This window comes from Podarcis pityusensis (assembly GCF_964106645.2).
Source record: "Podarcis pityusensis genome assembly, chromosome: 17".
NCBI lineage: Eukaryota > Metazoa > Chordata > Lepidosauria > Squamata > Lacertidae > Podarcis > Podarcis pityusensis.
In genome coordinates, this window is record NC_138042.1 from 9,285,480 (window position 1) to 9,303,397 (window position 17,918).

At 43.5% G+C, this 17,918-nt stretch overlaps 2 protein-coding genes and 1 long non-coding RNA gene across 4 annotated transcripts in view; 1 reads left to right on the forward strand and 2 right to left on the reverse strand.

Moving 5' to 3' along the window:
• Nucleotides 1-905: 905 nt before the first annotated feature.
• On the forward strand, nucleotides 906-9,521 carry ELOF1 (elongation factor 1). 2 transcript variants are annotated; one of them, XM_080988408.1, is made up of 4 exons: nucleotides 906-1,062; nucleotides 4,299-4,420; nucleotides 7,391-7,461; nucleotides 7,850-9,521. In XM_080988408.1, exons 2-4 carry the CDS (start codon nucleotides 4,305-4,307, stop codon nucleotides 7,912-7,914), a joined length of 252 nt encoding a protein of 83 aa, XP_080844534.1. In that variant the 5' UTR covers nucleotides 906-1,062; nucleotides 4,299-4,304; the 3' UTR covers nucleotides 7,915-9,521. The 2 variants fall into 2 exon arrangements, with proteins under 2 accessions (XP_080844534.1, XP_080844535.1); XM_080988409.1 differs by lacking the exon at nucleotides 906-1,062 and adding an exon at nucleotides 1,638-1,784.
• LOC308467016 lies at nucleotides 4,906-7,384 on the reverse strand. Its single transcript, XR_013981084.1, has 2 exons — nucleotides 6,931-7,384; nucleotides 4,906-5,372 (listed from the first exon to the last, which is right to left on the reverse strand). It is a non-coding gene; the product is annotated as an uncharacterized lncRNA (long non-coding RNA).
• Nucleotides 8,973-17,918, reverse strand: part of CNN1 (calponin 1) — a 38,004-nt gene continuing 29,058 nt past the window's right edge. Inside the window, exon 7 of the mRNA XM_080988315.1 lies at nucleotides 8,973-16,315. Within this exon, the coding sequence (XP_080844441.1) occupies nucleotides 16,064-16,315 (252 nt within the window). The 3' untranslated portion in view covers nucleotides 8,973-16,063. The remainder of the gene's footprint in view (nucleotides 16,316-17,918) is intronic.

Below are 17,918 nucleotides of genomic sequence, written 5' to 3' on the forward strand. Positions count from 1 at the left end.
TCCCTTTTTTAAGGGAAATTCTCTTATTCCAAATAGGATTCCTCGCACCCTTTTCCCTGAGAGCGGAAAATAAATAAATAAATAAATAAATAAATTTCGAGTTCTCGCTAAGGGTGTGCATAGGGTTGCAGCCTCGTTGCTTAAGAGTTGCTGCGTCGCGCCTCCCTGCGCGATTGTTCAGGCATCCGGCTGGTCGCCAGTAGAACGAGGCGCTGGAGACGGACCTCTGTCGGTTTGAATGAACAGAAGCAGTTCTGACGTTTCATTCATAATACATCCGGGTCCTTTTGTCGGTCGGCTTGGCGAATGGGTGGTTAGGGACAAACACAGAGATATACAAGCGGGTGCCGACTGACAGATAATGCGGTAATATGGCGGGTTCTGTTTTGTTTTAATAAAAATATCCTCTAGGGCGGAAGTTAGAGCTGTCCCCAGAAATCACCTGGTGGAGGGGGGGATCTTGGGTTTTAGCATAGCTGTGCGATTGGGGAGCATAGACCCCCTCCCCCCAAAAAAAAACAGCTAACGCAGGAGTTCCTGTGCTTTCTAACGCTGCTCTTATTTTGTGTGGGAAATGTGTTTTTTGGATTTTTTTCCAGTTTATAATTTTAAAAGCAAAACAAAACACCACAACCTGCCTTGCCTGGGACGGAGCAGAAGGCTACTGTCTGCTGTTGTGCACTATGAACTTTTGCTGCAACCAGATATACAGTGCGCCTGTTTTTTTGTTTCTGTTTTCCTTTTTCTTCCCCGCTCGCCTCCTCAATCAAACAGGGCTAAAATCACTGAATCTTCCTTTCCTTCCTTCCTTCCTCCTTTCCTTTTTCTACGCAGGCTTTTCCGAAAGGCTCGACCTCCCGTCTTCCAAATCATTAAGCCGCGTCGGGCGACTCTACACTTTTCACTATCTCTACGCCTTCCCAACCTGCCCTCCCTGAACTCGGGAGGTGGGGGGGGAAGCGTCGCGTTTCCCTTCCGGGTGGCGCGCCGGAAGTGCTGGTCTCCGTTAGAAACGAGGCCTTGTGGAACTTCTTTAGAAACCAGGCCTTGAACCGACCCCAGGTAGGGGGGAAAAGGGAAGGTTTCGGGCGGGCCTCCGGTGTGGCGCCCGGAGTGAGCTTCGCGTGGCGTTGGCTCCGGAAGCGGAGCTGCTTCCGGGCCCTCGAGGGGAGCGCGGGAGGGAAGAGGAGCACCGCGCGGCACCCCGCTTCCCAGTCGCCCGCCGCACCAGCGGGGACAAACGCGGCCGGTTGGGCGCCCGGACGCCGCTTATCTCGGCCCTCGCCTTGAACTCCTCTGCGGAGCTCCGTGACGAGAGTCGCCCGCCCCACTAAGCGGGCAAAACCAGCTGGGCCCTTGGCCCCAGCTGGGCCCTGGCTCACTTCTGAGAGATGCTCAGGAAGCAGACCAGCTTTCGAAACTGGGGTGGATAAACTAGGCGCCAAAGAGCTCCTTAGACCAGTGGTTTCTGTAATAAATGAAAATCTGCCCTTATGGGGGACACAAGAGCCCTTTTAGAGTCCTTTGCAGGTTCTCCATCTGTCGGAGAAAATAACAGAGGCCAACCAGAGAATATTGAGAAGCAAAGCATCTAGTAAACCTGATCTTTATTGAACTGTTGGAACAGGGTGCTCCCCTCACACGCAGGAGAAGGAGGAGGACCCAGAACAAAAGTGTGTCCACCCATATATAGACATTTTAAATTGCCTGCCTTGGAGTCCAAGACCACCCCCAGAAACATCATACTTACATCACAGAAGGGGTGTAGCTCAAGAGAAATCTGAGTACGTTGTTTACCTCCTGTCATTGTTTATCTCATGTGTGGCAGGTTACCTGTTAATGCTTACTTGTTGGATACCCTGGGGAGCCTGGCTATTCTTTTGCAATGATAAATACTTAGTTCTTGAGCCAGGTCACAGGCTCACCCTATTCATACACAGATAATACCCTTTAGATAGGTTTTGTGAATGAAAAGACAATGGGGAATCTTTTCCATTTTCCTTTGACCTTGCAGAGAAAACATTTGGTCAGTCTGGGAGCCAAAATGGTTCCAGGGCTGTTTTCCTGTGCTGCTTCAGACATGTGGTTTATATATTTATGTACATGTTTGCTTGGTACATTTATGAATATTTATTATATATATAAGACCTTAATATTTTTTATTTCATTCCCAACCTTTTCTTGGCATTGCCTCGCCTAAGCATCTCTCAAATTCTGATGCCTCCCCTGCTTGTGACATATAATTCTTGTTTTTCAAAAAGTGAACTCATATTCACGTGGAAGAAGCTTAAAAGGATATTCACTGTTAATAACACATTCTCAAATTGCCCCCCATTAAAAATCAGATTGCCCCTCTTAAAAATCAAATTGCCCCACATTGGGAACCATGGCCTTAAACCAAGGTTATAGTTGCTAGAACGGAATGTCTAGTTGCCATTTGGGAACAAGGCTGAAGTCTTTATTTTATGTGATAGTTCAGAGGACCACCTTGAGCTAGATTGAGAGCTTTGAGAACTTAAAAGAAGAAAAGCTGCTCGATCCAGGGACAGGCCACATACTTATTGGCTTATACCAGGGGTCAGCAACCCGCGGCTCCGGAGCCACTTGTGGCTCTTTTACACCTTTGCCGCGGCTCCGGGGCGGATACTAGCGAGGGGAGGAGGCGCATTGTGCACCCCGACACTCCCCACTGTGACGGGCGCTGTACAGGCTGTGACATCGCATGGGGGCGGTGCGTGCGTTAGTCACGCACCGTCCCGACGTCACCTTCCCGCCCGCTGTCAGATCGCGGCTCCGGAGATATATTTGTTTTAAATGTCATAATGGTTTTGCGGCTCCCAGTTTTTTTTCCTTCGGAAACGGGTCCAAGTGGCTCTTTTTGTCTTAAAGGTTGCAGACCCCTGGCTTATACCAACCTCTCCCCCCCCCCCCGGCAGTGGTAACTGCCCCTGCTCAGGCTGTGCAGAAAAAGGAAAAGCATTTCGGTTCCAGAAGTTCATTCCTGTAGTGCAGATAAAATAAGCATTCCCCAGGACAGGGTACCAGTGTGTGGAAACAGTTCGGATCCAAGGATCCCCAGGCATGCAGCTCCCGACGGTGGAGATGTTCAGGCGCCATCCCGGGCAACTTCACTTGGTTGCTAGTGCTCAAAAGCCAGGTGCAAAATGTGCCTGGCGCCGTGCTGATTTCAAACATTGTGAGCAGCCCTTCGCACTTTATAAAAGCCCTTTGCTGTTCTTTTCAGGCCGAGGTGGCTGTTCAAAGGAACTTGGGGGGGGGGGAGAGCAGGTTATAGGTGCCTTTTCAGAGTGGCGTTATAGTTATTTATACCCCAGTTTTATATGTATTTATACCCCACCTTTCCCCCCTGACCAGGAACTCAAGGGGGCTTACAGGGAAAAAAGCAATCATTAAAAAACAATTAAACAGTAATAGAATTAAAACTATATATATACACACAGACATATATACAGTATGTGTGTGTGCGCACATGCACGCGCATGCAGTTCATTGCTGGGCACCCTTCTGTAGTCAGTCCTGTTTTTGCTCCCTTGGTTATGGGGTGAGGTGAATTGGGGGGGCAGTCAAGGAAAGCCCCCTCATGTGGTCAGTGTTTCTGGGTCACCCAGTATGGTTGGCAGGAGAAAGGAATGAAATCTCATAGAATTGTAGAGTTGGGAGGGTTCACAAGGGTCATCTAGTCCAACCCCCTGCAATGCAGGAATCTTTTGTCCAATGTTGGTCTTGAACCCATGACCTTGAGATTAAGTGTCTCACGCTCTAGCTACTGAGCATGCTGATATAACCAAACCACAGGGGCTTTTTGTTTTGCATGATTCTTGGATTACTCCTGTTATTGGCTCTGCTCTGCCCCTGAGTCACCATACGCAGTCAGGTTCCTTCATGCTGGCCACCACGTATTCTTCCCTCCTAGTCAGTGGAACTGCCAGTCATTGGCTCTGCTCCCTTGGCTGCAGTTTTCTGAACCTGGGCAACCCTAATCCTCCAAAGTGATCACTGATCTTGTTGGTGCAACAGCTTTCTGAATATTTTAATCACTACTTAATCTTCTACAACCGCCTTCACCTTCCTCAACCTGCTGCCCTCCAGAGGTTGTTGGTCTGTAGCTCCCGTCAGTCCCGGCTAGACTGACTGATGATTCGGGGTGGTGGATGTTGCAGTTGAAGCATCTGGAGGGCACCACGTTGGGGAATGACATGAAAAGGACTTTTGCTGAAGCTTCTTCTCCTGCCTCCACCCCCCTTCACATTTGTTTCTCCTTGCTTTGCATGCTGTAGGCAAAAATGGGCCGTAGGAAGTCAAAGCGGAAGCCTCCACCCAAGAAGAAGATGACTGGGACACTTGAGACCCAATTTACTTGCCCCTTCTGTAACCATGAGAAATCGTGTGATGTTAAAATGTAAGTTATGTAAAAAAAGAAGAGTGTGGATTAATGTTGTGCAGCAAACTGAAGCTTAATAGGGTGCAGACATGTGCAGGTTCAGAAAACAGACATGCAGGAGGACATTTCGTGTTAGCTGGGAACAGAGACATTATTAGAACTGGGAAGGAAATAAAGGAAAAATAGCTGGTAGGCCAGCACTTTGCTGGTAGTTCAATCTGCTCATCTTCCATGTATTACATTGTACACAGTGTCACAAACAATACCTCCAGAGCCAAAATACAACAAGAAGACTCAGGCTCCTTTGCCACCCCTCCCCTCTATTCAAGGGTGTATGAAGAAAGTGTTTGTGGCAGAATTCAAAGGTGTTAAGAGAGAGTGACAAAAACTAAAGGATTTATTAAAAGAAACCTAACAGAACAAGACCGACGCATTCAGAAGAACAAGTAATTGATATATTTCAAGGAGTTGGAGAATTCTCAAGTGCACATAAAAAATATCCATTATTCCTTGGTTGTATCTGTATCCTTTATTTCCATGAAGAGGTGATCAAGGCAGCTAACTAATAAGTACAATAACAAAGGAAAAGGAAAAAACAAAAAGCAGGTAAAAAAACCCCAGAGGTGAGGCTAACTGGGCCTCCTATTAGCAAGGAGTTCAAAATTGTGGGAGCAGCTACCAAGAAAGTCCTTTCTCAAGTTTCAGATGTTGGCTGAACAAGGCCTTCAGATGTTGGTGGGCAAAAAAATGATTAAATAAAAAGAGAAATGTATGAAGAGTGCATTATTTTATTCCCCACTAAGCATATCAAATTTTAAGTGCAGAGGCCAACATTTCTTCATTTCGAAGTACCTCTTCCAAATTTGTCCTTGTTTGCTTTCCTTCATTGTTGGCATTGAAATGATTTTAGTACTAATGCAGGGTGGTGAAAATGGAATATTAATGCCTCTTGTGCTGGCCTTGATTTGGCCTTATGTTGTTGAAAGAATGGCTGCTTCTTGAAAACACTGACATTTTGGATCTAGAAGGTTTTAACAATGTATTTGGATGGCATGCATATCTGTGGTATGATAAGGTCAAAGCACATAAAGCATTTAAAAACCACATTGTCAGGAAAGCGCTGTTTAATGTTTGGATAAGATATAAGGATTTATTAGAAAACAAAACTCCAAGGTGGCTGTCACCAATGGAGGCGAAAGCCTTGAAAAAGCTCAATATGGAGGTCAAACGGCCGAAATATTGGGAAATTTTGGAACAAGATGGAGATAGACTGAAATTGCAGAGCTTTGAAAAACTAAAAAACAAAGTGCGAGACTGGCTTCATTATTTTCAGATAATGGAGGCATTTAAATTGGACTAGAAAATTGGCTTCCAGGTGGAAAAATCAAAATTAGAAACTGAACTGTTAGAACCCAAAACTAAGAATTTGTCAAGAATGTATAACTTGCTGCTGAAATGGAACACTCAGGATGAAACGGTAAAATCTGCTATGATTAAATGGGCACAAGATGTTGGACACAACATCATGTTTGCTGACTGGGAACAGTTATGGACCACAGGTATGAAGTTCACGGCATGTAATGCCCTAAGAGAGAAATTTATGAAAATGATATACAGGTGGTACATAACCCCAGTCAAGCTTGCAAAAATCTATCATTTGCCCGATAATAAATGTTGGAAATGTAAAGAAACTGAAGGTACATTTTTTCACCTTTGGTGGACGTGCCCAAAGATTAAGGCTTTCTGGGAAATGATATATAATGAATTAAAAAAGGTATTTAAATATACCTTCTTGAAGAAACCGGAGGCCTTTCTCCTGGGCATAGTCGGCCAAACGGTGTTAAAAAAGGATAGAACGTTCTTTATGTACGCAACAACAGCGGCAAGAATACTCATCGCAAAGTATTGGAAGACACAAGAGCTTCCCACACTGGAGGAATGGCAGATGAAACTGATGGACTATATGGAACTGGCGGAAATGACTGGTAGAATCCGTGACCAGGGAGAAGAGTCGGTGGAGGAAGATTGGAGGAAATTCAAAGACTATCTGCAGAAACATTGCAAAATTAAAGAATGTTAGAGTGGTGTTGGATTGAAAATAAGCGGCTTCTAGCTATACAGGCTTTAAAGTTATATATAGATCAAGATTAAGGATTAGGATTAGAAAAGTTAAAGGAAATGGAAATTTGGTTTTTAAGAGGTAAAAATTTAATGTTATATTAAGATTAAGGATTGGGATTAAAAAAGAGGGAAAGAAACTGCTGGACAAACAAATTGAAATGGAATACAAAAGAGGGAGGTATGAGGAGGTCCAGAAAATAAGTAAATTTAAAAATGGTGATGAAAAGGTGGTATTGTTTTTAATTGTTTTCTTTTTTGTCTTTTGTTTTTTTGTTTTTGTTTTTTTGGATTATGTATTGTGTATTTTTGAATTGTGTATTTTTCTTTTTTCTTTTTAATTTTTTTATTGATGTGTTCTTTTTATTGGAAATCTAAATAAATATCATTTAAAAAAAAAAAGATTTGGCCTTATGTTTTCCCAAGTCCCCAAGCAGAATTGAACTCTCCACACATTAGCTGATGCAAAGGGAGCTCACTCCTGCTTTCCGCAGGCATTGGCTGTGTGTCCTACTTCCCCAGGCAAAGCAGGATTGGAAAGCCCTTTCCATCAGAATGAGTCACAAGTGGGCATGGTTTGGGTAACATGGTTTGTGAGCCAGATTGGAGCCCTGTGTGGCATAAGATTGGCTCTTGGGCCAGAGGTTCCCCATCCATTCTGTAGGGAAAGATTTGTGACAGGTACTTCTTATTTTGCTATGCCTTTAACTGAGATGGCTGTAGGAATGTTTGTGCCTACTGTTCACTGCATGTTAAACAATATTCCATACCCAAAGTCATATGAATGTACCATCTTTTTCCTCTTTGCTGGCTTACACTTTCTCACATACGGGTATTTTTCAGCTATAATATGTTTTTTTTGTGTTTCAGGGACAGGGCTCGAAATACGGGTGTGATATCCTGTACCGTGTGTCTGGAAGAATTTCAGACTCCTATAACATGTATCCTTTGAACTTCAATTCAGTTTTATAATATTTTATTCTCTTCCCCCATGTAATTCGTAACCTAGGGTGTAATGCTTTCTGCTTGGTCTTGGCCTTTACATATTTTATCTTACCCTGCATAAAGACCTGGAAATAGAGAGTTAGAATCAAAATTGATCAGACATAGCCTTGCCAAAGTGGTTAATCAACTGAAATACCCCACCACCACAGATACTTAAAATCAGCTAGAGTTCCACTCTTGTACCAGCTTAACTATGGTTCATAGAAGAAATCACTTGCAAGATTTAGCAGTGTTTTTGAAAAATATACACATCCAAAACCAATAGTATTTTTTTAATGTGGGGGGCACTCATGGTAGATTCTTCCTTGACATTTCACCCTAAAGATCTTTCAGAACCAGTGGATGTTTACAGTGACTGGATAGATGCTTGTGAGGCAGCCAATCAATAGCAACTGGAGAGGAACTTGCCAGGAATTCAACAATACTTCTTAATTTGGGAGGGTGGAAGTTATCTGTTACATAATGCATTGGAAGATCCAACAAGTGGCTGGGAAATGTGACTCTTGTGCTGTTTGTTTCTATCCAGTAATCCTGTTCTACATGAATATTATGAGATTGTGCTCCTGGAATTAAGGGACTAAAGACTATAAGTAGGATCTGCAAAACTTTGGAAAGGCCCGTGGTTTTGTAAACATACTGATCACTGGGTGCATTCTTATCAAGGGCCGCTATTCAATCTCTGTTCATTTCAGTGGGGCTTGTATGGAAGGAGCATCCATGCAAGCTCCTTTGTCGCTGGATATTCAGAGGTAGTCCTTGGGAAATTGCACACCTTGTTGCCATGGTTGAACAGCAATGCTGAGCAAGCAACAGTATACAGGAACAGAACATGAAATAATCCCCCACGTATAATTGCTTTAGTGACTCACTGAGTAGTAGACCTGGTCACTAAGGAAACATTTCTTTCAGTAGGTTGGTGCCAATTATGTAGGGGTGGCAGTATATGTCATCCTTGGGTTCCTGAAACTGCCAGAAGAATTTCTTATAATTCTTTCCCTACCATAATTTCTTTTTTTCTGGGTGTTTTTGTGCACAGGACTCTTCTTTCCTTTCCCAGGAAACAAAGCAAGCTTAGCTCCTGCCCAGCAGTTGAATAGTCAGGAATCTGACCGTACTTCTGACCTTAAGACTATGGGACCATCAACATGATGGAGGGGGGAAATCATGACTCTTCCTTGATGCTACTGTTTTAAATAGGGACTCTTTATCCCACGAAAGAAGTGTTGCTTTATTTTAAAAGACTTATTTAAAAGCCAATTTAGTAGCCAGTGACGTTAACTGTGCTTCTGGATGCTCCATAGGAGTAGATGTGGGATTTTAATTGTACTTTACTGAGGAGAATTCTGCCTACATCACAGATTGTGCCATCATCGGATTAATAGGTACTGGTGCAATGTACATAGGTGATAATTGAACAGTATATTGTAAAAGATCCTTCCAGTGTGTATGGTTTTTTTTGTTTTGTTTTGCTTTTTATCCTTCTCACTGTGGTGAGCATGAACTCTGCTTTCCAGAAATAGATCACTTAATTGCCAGTTTGGCTTCCCTTTTCTTATTAGCCTTCCTAATAACAGAGTGCTCACAAAATACAGGGGTCACAGCAACCACCACATATGATTTGCTTTGGAGTGAATGGCGATACGGACAGAAGTTTAATTCTGAATTTGGCAGGCAATGACAGAGGATTTTGGCCCCTTCTCACCTTACCTCCCTCACGGTCATGTGGCCTTGAATCAAGAGGCCTTTTTGGGCTGCCTTTGATGGTAAAAGCAGCCTCCAGCTGTACATTCCCAAACAACCACTGCTGCTCTATCAAGTCCCTTGTCTTTTTAGATCTAAGCAGGAATTAATTCCTATTGGACAGCAAATTCTTGTGCCCTTGTATGTAAATAATGTCCAAGAAAGCAGGAACCCACTTGTTTTAAATGTATTAGAGCAGCCTCTGCCAGTAACTGAGTAATTATCATCCCCTTTAAATAAATTCTATAATGGAAAAGCATCTGTTCAGTGTTTTCTGTTACTGCTGGTGTTGTGTTGGGTCCCACGTTAATCTTTTTGGATTGTATGAAGTCAGTACAGCTTTTTGTGTTAGCTGCTTCTGTGATAGCAACTTTGTGTTTGTCTTCGGTTTTGTAATTGCTGCCCATTTTGAAGAAGACAAGAGTGCCTTAAGCTGTGTGCTTGGATACTCTTGGCTGTTGCATCTTCAGTTCCCTGTAAGTTTCCATGATGCTTTGGGTAAATTACCCTCTTTCAGCCCAGCTCCATTTTACATGGATGCTGTGGGGCTAAAATAACATTCTGAGCTCTGTAGAAGAAGGAAATCAAAGAACCACAAGGCTGAACTACCGTTAAGGAAACTGAGCTTTCTGTTGGAGTGGTCATTCCACTAATAGTAATGGTGTAAGCTCACACTGAACTTCCTAGAAGTCTATTTTTAATACAGAATTATCAATTATATACCTGTCTTGGTTAGGGAGGCAAGGTTTTTTTGGGTGGAGTTCCTTAAGAGCTCCACAGGCAGTGATGAAAGAAAAGACAAGCAGGGATGGTGGAGCCTATAAAAATATTCTTGGGTTCTCTCCTGTTTGCCTTGGGGAGACCAGCTACTACTCAAGTCCTACTTCTCAGCCAAAGGAAGAGTTAACTGAAGGACCATTGAAACAAGTTTTAAGGTGGCTCTGTGGCCTTCCACCTGGCCTTGAAAGGAATGATGCTGCGTCCACATTTTGACAAGTGGCTAAACACCACATTTAGTAGCTGACCCAAGCTGAAAGAAATGCCTTTTCCCATTCTCTGCAGCCCTGCATCACTTTGAGAGAGAGCACAATTCTTGCTACAGCCCATCCTGGCTGTCTTTTTCCTGCACAATACCCAGTTCTCAGCAAAAGAGAATGATAGGTCCTGTTGTGGAGAATTGAACCTCTACCCATCTACTGAAGCTGGCTATCACACTTAACTTGTCTGGTAAAGATTATTATGAAATTATTACTTCTATCCTGTTCTTTGTAAAGTAGCATGACTTCTTGAAGTAATCTTTTTTTTCCTTATTGACCTTGGCAAAACGGAGCAAATGGCTGCATTCCAGGCCAAGGTGAGAACATCAAGAGTACCAGAATGGAGTGTTTGTGACAAATCAGCTGACTGGGCTTGTTTGCTGTGAGAGATTAGACTGAGTAAATAAAACCTGTTGGGACTTTGCACAGTGTTCTAGGGTAATCAGGGCCCCCAGACAACTAACCCTGTTTTCTGTGTAACCTTTGTACTTTGGCAGGGTCACCTTGCTTTTTGAATAAAGGTTGTAGGACATGTGGCATGGAACAGTATGACCAGAGGTCTCAACCACCTTTTTATTTTACATTTGTCGATTTTTGTGTTTGACTTGTTCTGTTGGAAGCTGTCTTGTCTTAAAGGCGAGGTAGAAACATGTCAACTAAGTATTGGCTATTCACCTATTTGAAGGTCGGCTTGGGGAATCCAGTCTGTTTTGGATCCAATGACTGTATAATAGAAACTGCTGTAAAATTAACCAAGTACCCTGTAGGTTTCTTTGACATGGAGAAAAGTATTTGGATTTGTTCGTGCAAATACAGGTGTTTATGTGCTAAGTAACTCACAACTTGCACATTCAGCTTTACGCAATTTAAAATAAAAGGGGGCAGGTGTCCAGGGGGAAAAGACTTTGGCAATCCCACACATCACTGAACCCAATGTGTTTTGACTATACACACTATCCCCAGAATGTAATCTCCTAAATTGAGAGTCACCAGTATACTGTATTACCTTTTTATCCTTGTTGTAAAGGGTTGCCATGTTTAGTCACTTCCAGCCAGTGGAATGGAGATGCTTGTCTAATGGTCACCAAAGGATTCTGAATAAGCTTAGGAGACATGGATTAAGAGAGGTCCTCTTGTAGATCAGTAACTGGTTAAAAAATAGGACTCAGAGCAGAAATAAGTAGACAATTCTCCCGATGAAGGGAGTCAGAAAGTAGAGTTCCCCAAGGGTTCTTATTGGCACCTGTGCTTTTTAATTTGTTCATACATGGTGTAGAGTGAGCAGTGAGGTGGCCACATTTGCTGATGATACCAAATTGCTAAAAGCGGTTAAAACTAAAAGATTGTGAAGAGCTCCAAAAGGATCTCTCCAAACTGGGTGAATGGGCAGTAAAATGGTAAATGCAATTCAGTGTAAATGAACTGATGGTGACTGACCAGGAAGAAGACGTAGGGTCATAGTGGATAGCTCAAAGAAGATTTTGATCCAGTGTGAAAAAGCTGAATTCCATGCTAGGGGTCCATTAGGAAAGGGATTGAAAACAACACTGCAAATAACATAATGCCATTAAACACATCTATGGTGTGGCCACACTTGGAATGCTGTACAGTTTTGGTAGCCTCACCTAAAAAATAATATTGTAGAGCTGAAAAACATTTCAGAGAACCAAGGGAACAGAGCAACTGCTCTATGATGAAGGCTTACAACATTTGGGGCTTTTCAGTTTAGACAAAAGTTGAATAAGAGGTGTAAAAAGTTGCGGACCGTTTGGAGGAAGTGGGTAGAAGTTTATCTCCTTCTGCAATACTAGAACTTGGAGGCATCCAATGAAGATTGGATGGAAGATTCAGGACACGCCATGGAAAGTACTGATGCATAGTTAAACTATGGAACTCCTACTGGCAGGCAGTGATGGCCAGCAACTTGGATGGCTTTAAGAGAGGATTAGAAAAATTCATGGAGGAAAAGGCTATCAAATGGCTACTAACCACAATGGCTACACTCTGCCTCCACTGTCTGAGATAGTGTGACTCTTTAGGGCAGTCGCTGGGAATCACAGGTGTGGGAAGAGCTCTCGTGTTCAGGTTCAGCTTGCAGGCTTCCCATAGGCACCTGGTTCACCACTGGAAACAGGTTACTGCACTAAGTGGGCCATTGGTCTGATTCAGCAAGCTCTTATGTTCTTACACCAACCCAGGGACAGCAAATGAAACATAACTTCCCTTATTTTTGTACAGTACTTATTTTCTGAGACCTGCCAAGCAAGAGATTGTTTTGAGTTTATCTGTTTCCAGAAGAAGATTCTAAACTGCTCTAGATCTGCACACAATATAGCTTGAGCTTACATGCTTTATTTTTTTTGCAGCATAGTAATAACCCTTTTTGTAGAAATCTGAATTTTCTACTTAAAGCAGAGGCTGCCCATTATTTTCAGGTTTTCTCTGTAACTACAAAGGCTAGAAACTTTGCTCATTTTAAAATGACAGCGCATTTGCCCCATGGATTTTTATGCTGTTGAATGCGGTACAAATCACTGAATACATTCATAACCATGCAGGCGTATTCTCTCCCATTCTGCATCATCGGCTGACTGTTTTCCATTTGACAGTAGAGACTTGCAAAGAAACACAAGCTTTAAATTGAGTTGGAAGAGAGCAGAGTCAAATTCTAGTTTAGCACTTTAAAAATTGCCCTTTTTACATGAATTTGCTCGTAGAAGGTCCCCCAGGCTCAATCCTTGGCATACACTTGGGTTCCAGAGTTTGAAAAGTCCTTTCTGCCTGGAGGTCTTAGAGATTCCCTGTAAGCCAAAGTAGATCTGGACTAGATAGACCAAGAGCAGTGGTTTTCAACCAGTGTGCCATGGCACCCTGGGGTGCCTTAGATGATGGTTGGGGGTGCCGCAGGCAACACTGGCCTCTGTCCCTCTTTCCTTCCCTCCCTCCTCTGATGTCTTCTTGCATCTCTGCCTCCCGTAGGCTTGTGTGGCTGTTAGTTGTAGCAGCTCTGGCTACAAACTGCCCAGGACATGCCTCCCAGGCCCCTGTGGGGCAGTGTGAGAAGGCACCTCTCTTTGGGGCAGGGGGGCCGCAGATCAGAGACCAGGGGCGCCAGCTGCCCGGAGGACCCCCAAGAGAAGGGAAAAGAGAGAGGAGGCTGAAGGAACCCTCCACAAGGGTGTTTGGAAAAGGGCGAGAGGCTGCCAGCTCTGCAGGCAAGGGGTGACATAACTGGGCTCCTGAGCCCCACAGGGGTGCCGCAGAAAGAATGGAGTTGGTCAAGGGAGCTGTGGACTCAAAAAGGTTGAAAACCTCTGACCAAGGGATAAGGAAGACCTCCAATCATATTAGAAAAGTGTTTTTTTTTTCTTTTTTATTGTGCTGCAGTGAAATTAAAAAGTGGTTATTAGCAGAACATAACAAAAAATGTTTTAGAGTGGGCTTTTTGGGTGTGTCTTAGCTGCTCAATATGTAGAGCACCTCTGACCCCAGTGAGAGAAGCGAGGGGCAGGGGCAGGATTTAAAGACGGCAGCTGCTTTCGTTGGCAATATAGACTTTGGCATTTCCCCCCAGTGTTGGTTTATAACAATATCTGGTACCACATACTAACTACAGTGCTAATCAGTGAGCAAGTCATAGCTGTCAACCTTCCCTCGTTTGGCGGGAAATTCCCTTATTCCAGTGCCGTTTCCCGCTGCTTCCCTCTGCTATCCCGGATTGTTAGATATCCTGTAGACTGTCCCTGGGACAGGTGAGGCTGCTGATCCCTTATTTTCAAATCTGAAAGTTGACAGCTATGGAGCAAGTGCCCCCCGGCTAAAAACTAGATTTGCCACCAGGTGATGCAGTTAGTGAAGTGAACTTTTTCCTGTTCTAACTTGGATGCCACGCACGTAGATAAGCACCCCAATCCTTAACCAAGACTGCCATCTTTGGACAACTAATCTAACTGATTAATCAAATGCTTTGGTCAGTTAGAGGAGACTTGTTGGAAAATTGCTTTTAAATGTAAGTGATTATAAATCCATAGGTGGTGGCAGGGGGCTTCTTATAAGAGCATTCCTCCTTGGTCCTCACACAGGTGGAAATAAAAGTAAATGCTTCCCCTCTCCCTTCAGGGCTATTGTGATATATGCAAATTTATGCAAGTTTAAAATCCATGCTGTTAATCAATTACAGAGCACGTATTGAACTGGGTAATAGTGCTATCACAAGCCAAATTTACTTGTGTAAGTAAATTCAGTAGGATTTATTTTGGTCTTCTGTGGTTAGGCCTATCTCAAAACTGGCTTTGGCTTTATAGCAGGTGAATCATTTGTCTTCATTTGAAGCATGTGAATAGAATAGTTATAGTTAATAGAATAGAATAGTTAATAGAAGCATTATAGTTTCAAACATGAATTAGTCCCACGGCACTTCTGCCAGCCTTATTGAAGGCTGTTCATGTTCTGTACCTCTGGAATTTTAAATTTCTTCTCCAGAATGTGTGTAAATGCGCTTGCAGTGCATGGAGTTGCTTCGATTTCTGTTATTTACTATGAAATTGGGCAAGTGTGCTGGAGATAAATGAGATTGATAGCAAGGAAGTGGCTTACTTGATAGGAGAACCATTGGTAAACAAGAGGCATTCAGGAGGAGGAATGGATAAGTTGCCATGCATTTCTGGGAAATTCCAATTTCTGAGCGCTAGATTGTTTTTGTAGAAGTTGCCTGCATAATGGAGCTCAGTCAAGAACCATTAGGACTATAAATTCTCTGTCTCTCCTTTTTAGTGAAGACTAGATTACTGATAACCTGGTAAGTTATTTTCCAGATTCTCCTTAAAGATGTAGAAGATGAACGGCTTTGGTTTACAATTGTGTGTAATTCTCACCAAATGATCTCTCACATGAATCTTGGGATAACTTCAGACACTGTGAACATACCCCTTTACTGGTTAGATGCGTCCAACCTCCTTCTACAGTCTCCCTCCGCAGTTCACATACTCTACCTAAATACGTTCCGTTTCCAGGAAGCCAATAGCTGATTCAGTTCACTGGTGCTTTTCTACAAAATATTAGTATTTAGGAAGCAAAAATGACTGGAACCCCTGGCAAAGTGGGCAGGTGGGGGGGGGGGCTTGCCAATTTGCCCCTAACCTGGTTGTAGACAGAGCAAGGCAGATGATGGGGCTTGTACCAGAACGGCTTCTGTTATGGTACAAAACAGAGTGCAGTAGGCAATATGTTCACCAACAGAAACTGTGCCTTTGATTGCCTGCTTCTGCCTTGACCCAAAACAGCAGCAGCAGGAGCTGCCACAAGCCACAGGGAAGAGATGACTGATGGCTCTTGTTCAGGAAAGAGAAAGAGGGAGAAATCAAGAGTGCTCATTGCCTCGTATTTGCTTCTCCCGACCCATTAGATTATTATTATTATTATTTTTACTGTAACATTCCATCCTAGTGGCTTTGAGCCACATCAGTGCATGCTTAAAAGTAGTGGCAGTATGTCATACATTAAATAAAGCGTGAAAGGGATCGAAGTGAAGCTTTTAAGGCTCGGTGGAGACTTGGAGGGGAGACTTGGCTTTGGCATGGTTTGAAGAGTCTCTAGTGAGCTGGTTAGCAGTTTAGGGAACTGTCTGGATCTTCTTATATTCCCAGGTGAAAATAGCCACCTGATGGTGGATCTCCTGTTTGGGAAGTGCCCCTTTTTTTTCTTTTTCTTTTTTTTAAGTGCTGGTGTCTCTGTTCTATGTCCGTCCCATGATTCCTGCTGGCTATTCTGAGTTGTAGAAGTTATGATGGCTGTGGTTGTACTGGCCTTCATCTTCTCCGATCATGGCATAGTTGGGTGTGAGGCAGTACTTGGAGTCATAGACCTGCCGCGGCAGCCCATACACAGTCATGCCCTGCTGCGATGCCCCTTTGTTGCTGCCCATCTGCAGGGAGATGTTCTGGGTGTCACAGTGCTCCATGCCCAGGGCGGGCTCAAAAATCTGCCGCTTGGTTCCAGGGGCCGTCATGCCCGCCTAGGGATGGATATGGGTGGAGGAGGAAGAAGAAGAGAGGAAATGGTGAACCTGGGAGTGTAAAACGTCTTAAGGAGAAGAATGGAAAGCAGAGCAGGATTCGCATGAGGCCCCCTGCATACCCTCTCTGCTGGTACAGTGGTACCTTGGTTCTCGTACAGCCTAGTTCATGAACAACTTGGAACCTGGAAGTGAGCGTTCTGGTTCTCATATTTTTTTGGAAGTTGAACGTGTCCTGAGCTTCCGTTTTTTGTGTTGCGCTTCCGTTTTTACAGAGATTGCTCTGATTGGGGCTGTGGGGAGAAGCATTTTAGGGGTAGTTTTTCAACAGCCTGGAACGTATTAACCCGTTTTGCATTACTTTCTATGGGAAAGCGCGCCTTGGTTTTGGAATGTTTTGGTTTTGGAACGGACTTCCAGAACAGATTAAGTTCGAGAACCAAGGTACCACTGTACTTAGTTCAACTTTATTAGTGTCAATGGGATGCCAAGCAAAAGTTTGGTTTTCCGGTTTGAACATCCCTCATCTTCCTCTCCTTGCATTAAGGCTGAGCTTATTTGCTTTCTAGCACAACAAATACCTCAAATAGCTCTTCTGAGTTTACCTTGATCTTCTTGGGGACCTAAAAGTACTCGTGGAACACTTTTGAGATTAGCAGTACCTGCTTTCTGGATTATGAGGAAAGAACAAGCTAGGATTTGTTTACTGGCAATGGTATCTTCTTGAGATAACTGCCCCCGCCTGGCCTGAAGTTGCTTCAACTTCAGCTCACATGTTTCCAAGGCTGCTGTAAGATAGCATTTCAAAACAAGGCAACTGGCTCAAAAAGAATCATGGACTCTTTTGGAATGGTTTATCCCGGGTTAAATAATCCGGTACCCAAAACAGCAGCAGCATTGTCTCTTCTTGGCAGAGTACCCTTTTTTTTTTTTTTTTTTGCATTATGCCTAAAAACCTAGTTGTACAAAAGTGCTTAATGCACAGTAATCTATGAATGGTCCACAAGGGGGTGTTGCTTAGAACCCACAAGGGATGCCCCTTGCTCTTGTAGACAGGCAGTTATATATAAATAGATCCCTAAATAGTAACACACGTTCCCATCTGTTCCCAGAAACTGACTTCTTCTTAACACTGCTGCTGTACTTCATTACATCTGTGACATTTCTAAGAACAGCTGCAGTTTGCCTGTTGTGCTTCTGCCATAGTGGGGATAATCTGGTGGTGTTCCACTTGGTGGGAGAGCATGCAAAACAGAGTGCAAAAGATGGTGCCTTTCCCAGAGTCATGAGGGTTTGGAGTTTTTTTACAGAGAAAAAGAATGTAACCCAGCACTGCAAAATATCTAATTGGGACACTGGGACTGTCTTTTGAGGATTTTACACCATCTTACTGTGTCTAAGGCTATTTTATCATCTCTTTCAGGTGCCATCAACTTTAGGCCCTGTGGCCACATTTGAAATGTTGAGAGAGTGCTCTGGGTACCACCTCCTCTGTTTCTTCCCATGCTCCCTCATGACACTTTACCTTACCCCAGACAAAGAAATCACACACACACACACACACACACACACACACACACACACTTTATTGTTCCATGGGGTC

Coding starts and splice junctions, on each gene's coding strand:
- ELOF1 (XM_080988408.1), top strand. CDS start 4,305: ATGGGCCGTAGGAAGTCAAAGCGGAAGCCTCCACCCAAGAAGAAGATG. Junction 4,421..7,390: donor AAATCGTGTGATGTTAAAAT/GTAAGTTATGTA, acceptor TTTGTGTTTCAG/GGACAGGGCTCGAAATACGG. Junction 7,462..7,849: donor ATTTCAGACTCCTATAACAT/GTATCCTTTGAA, acceptor TTCACCCTAAAG/ATCTTTCAGAACCAGTGGAT.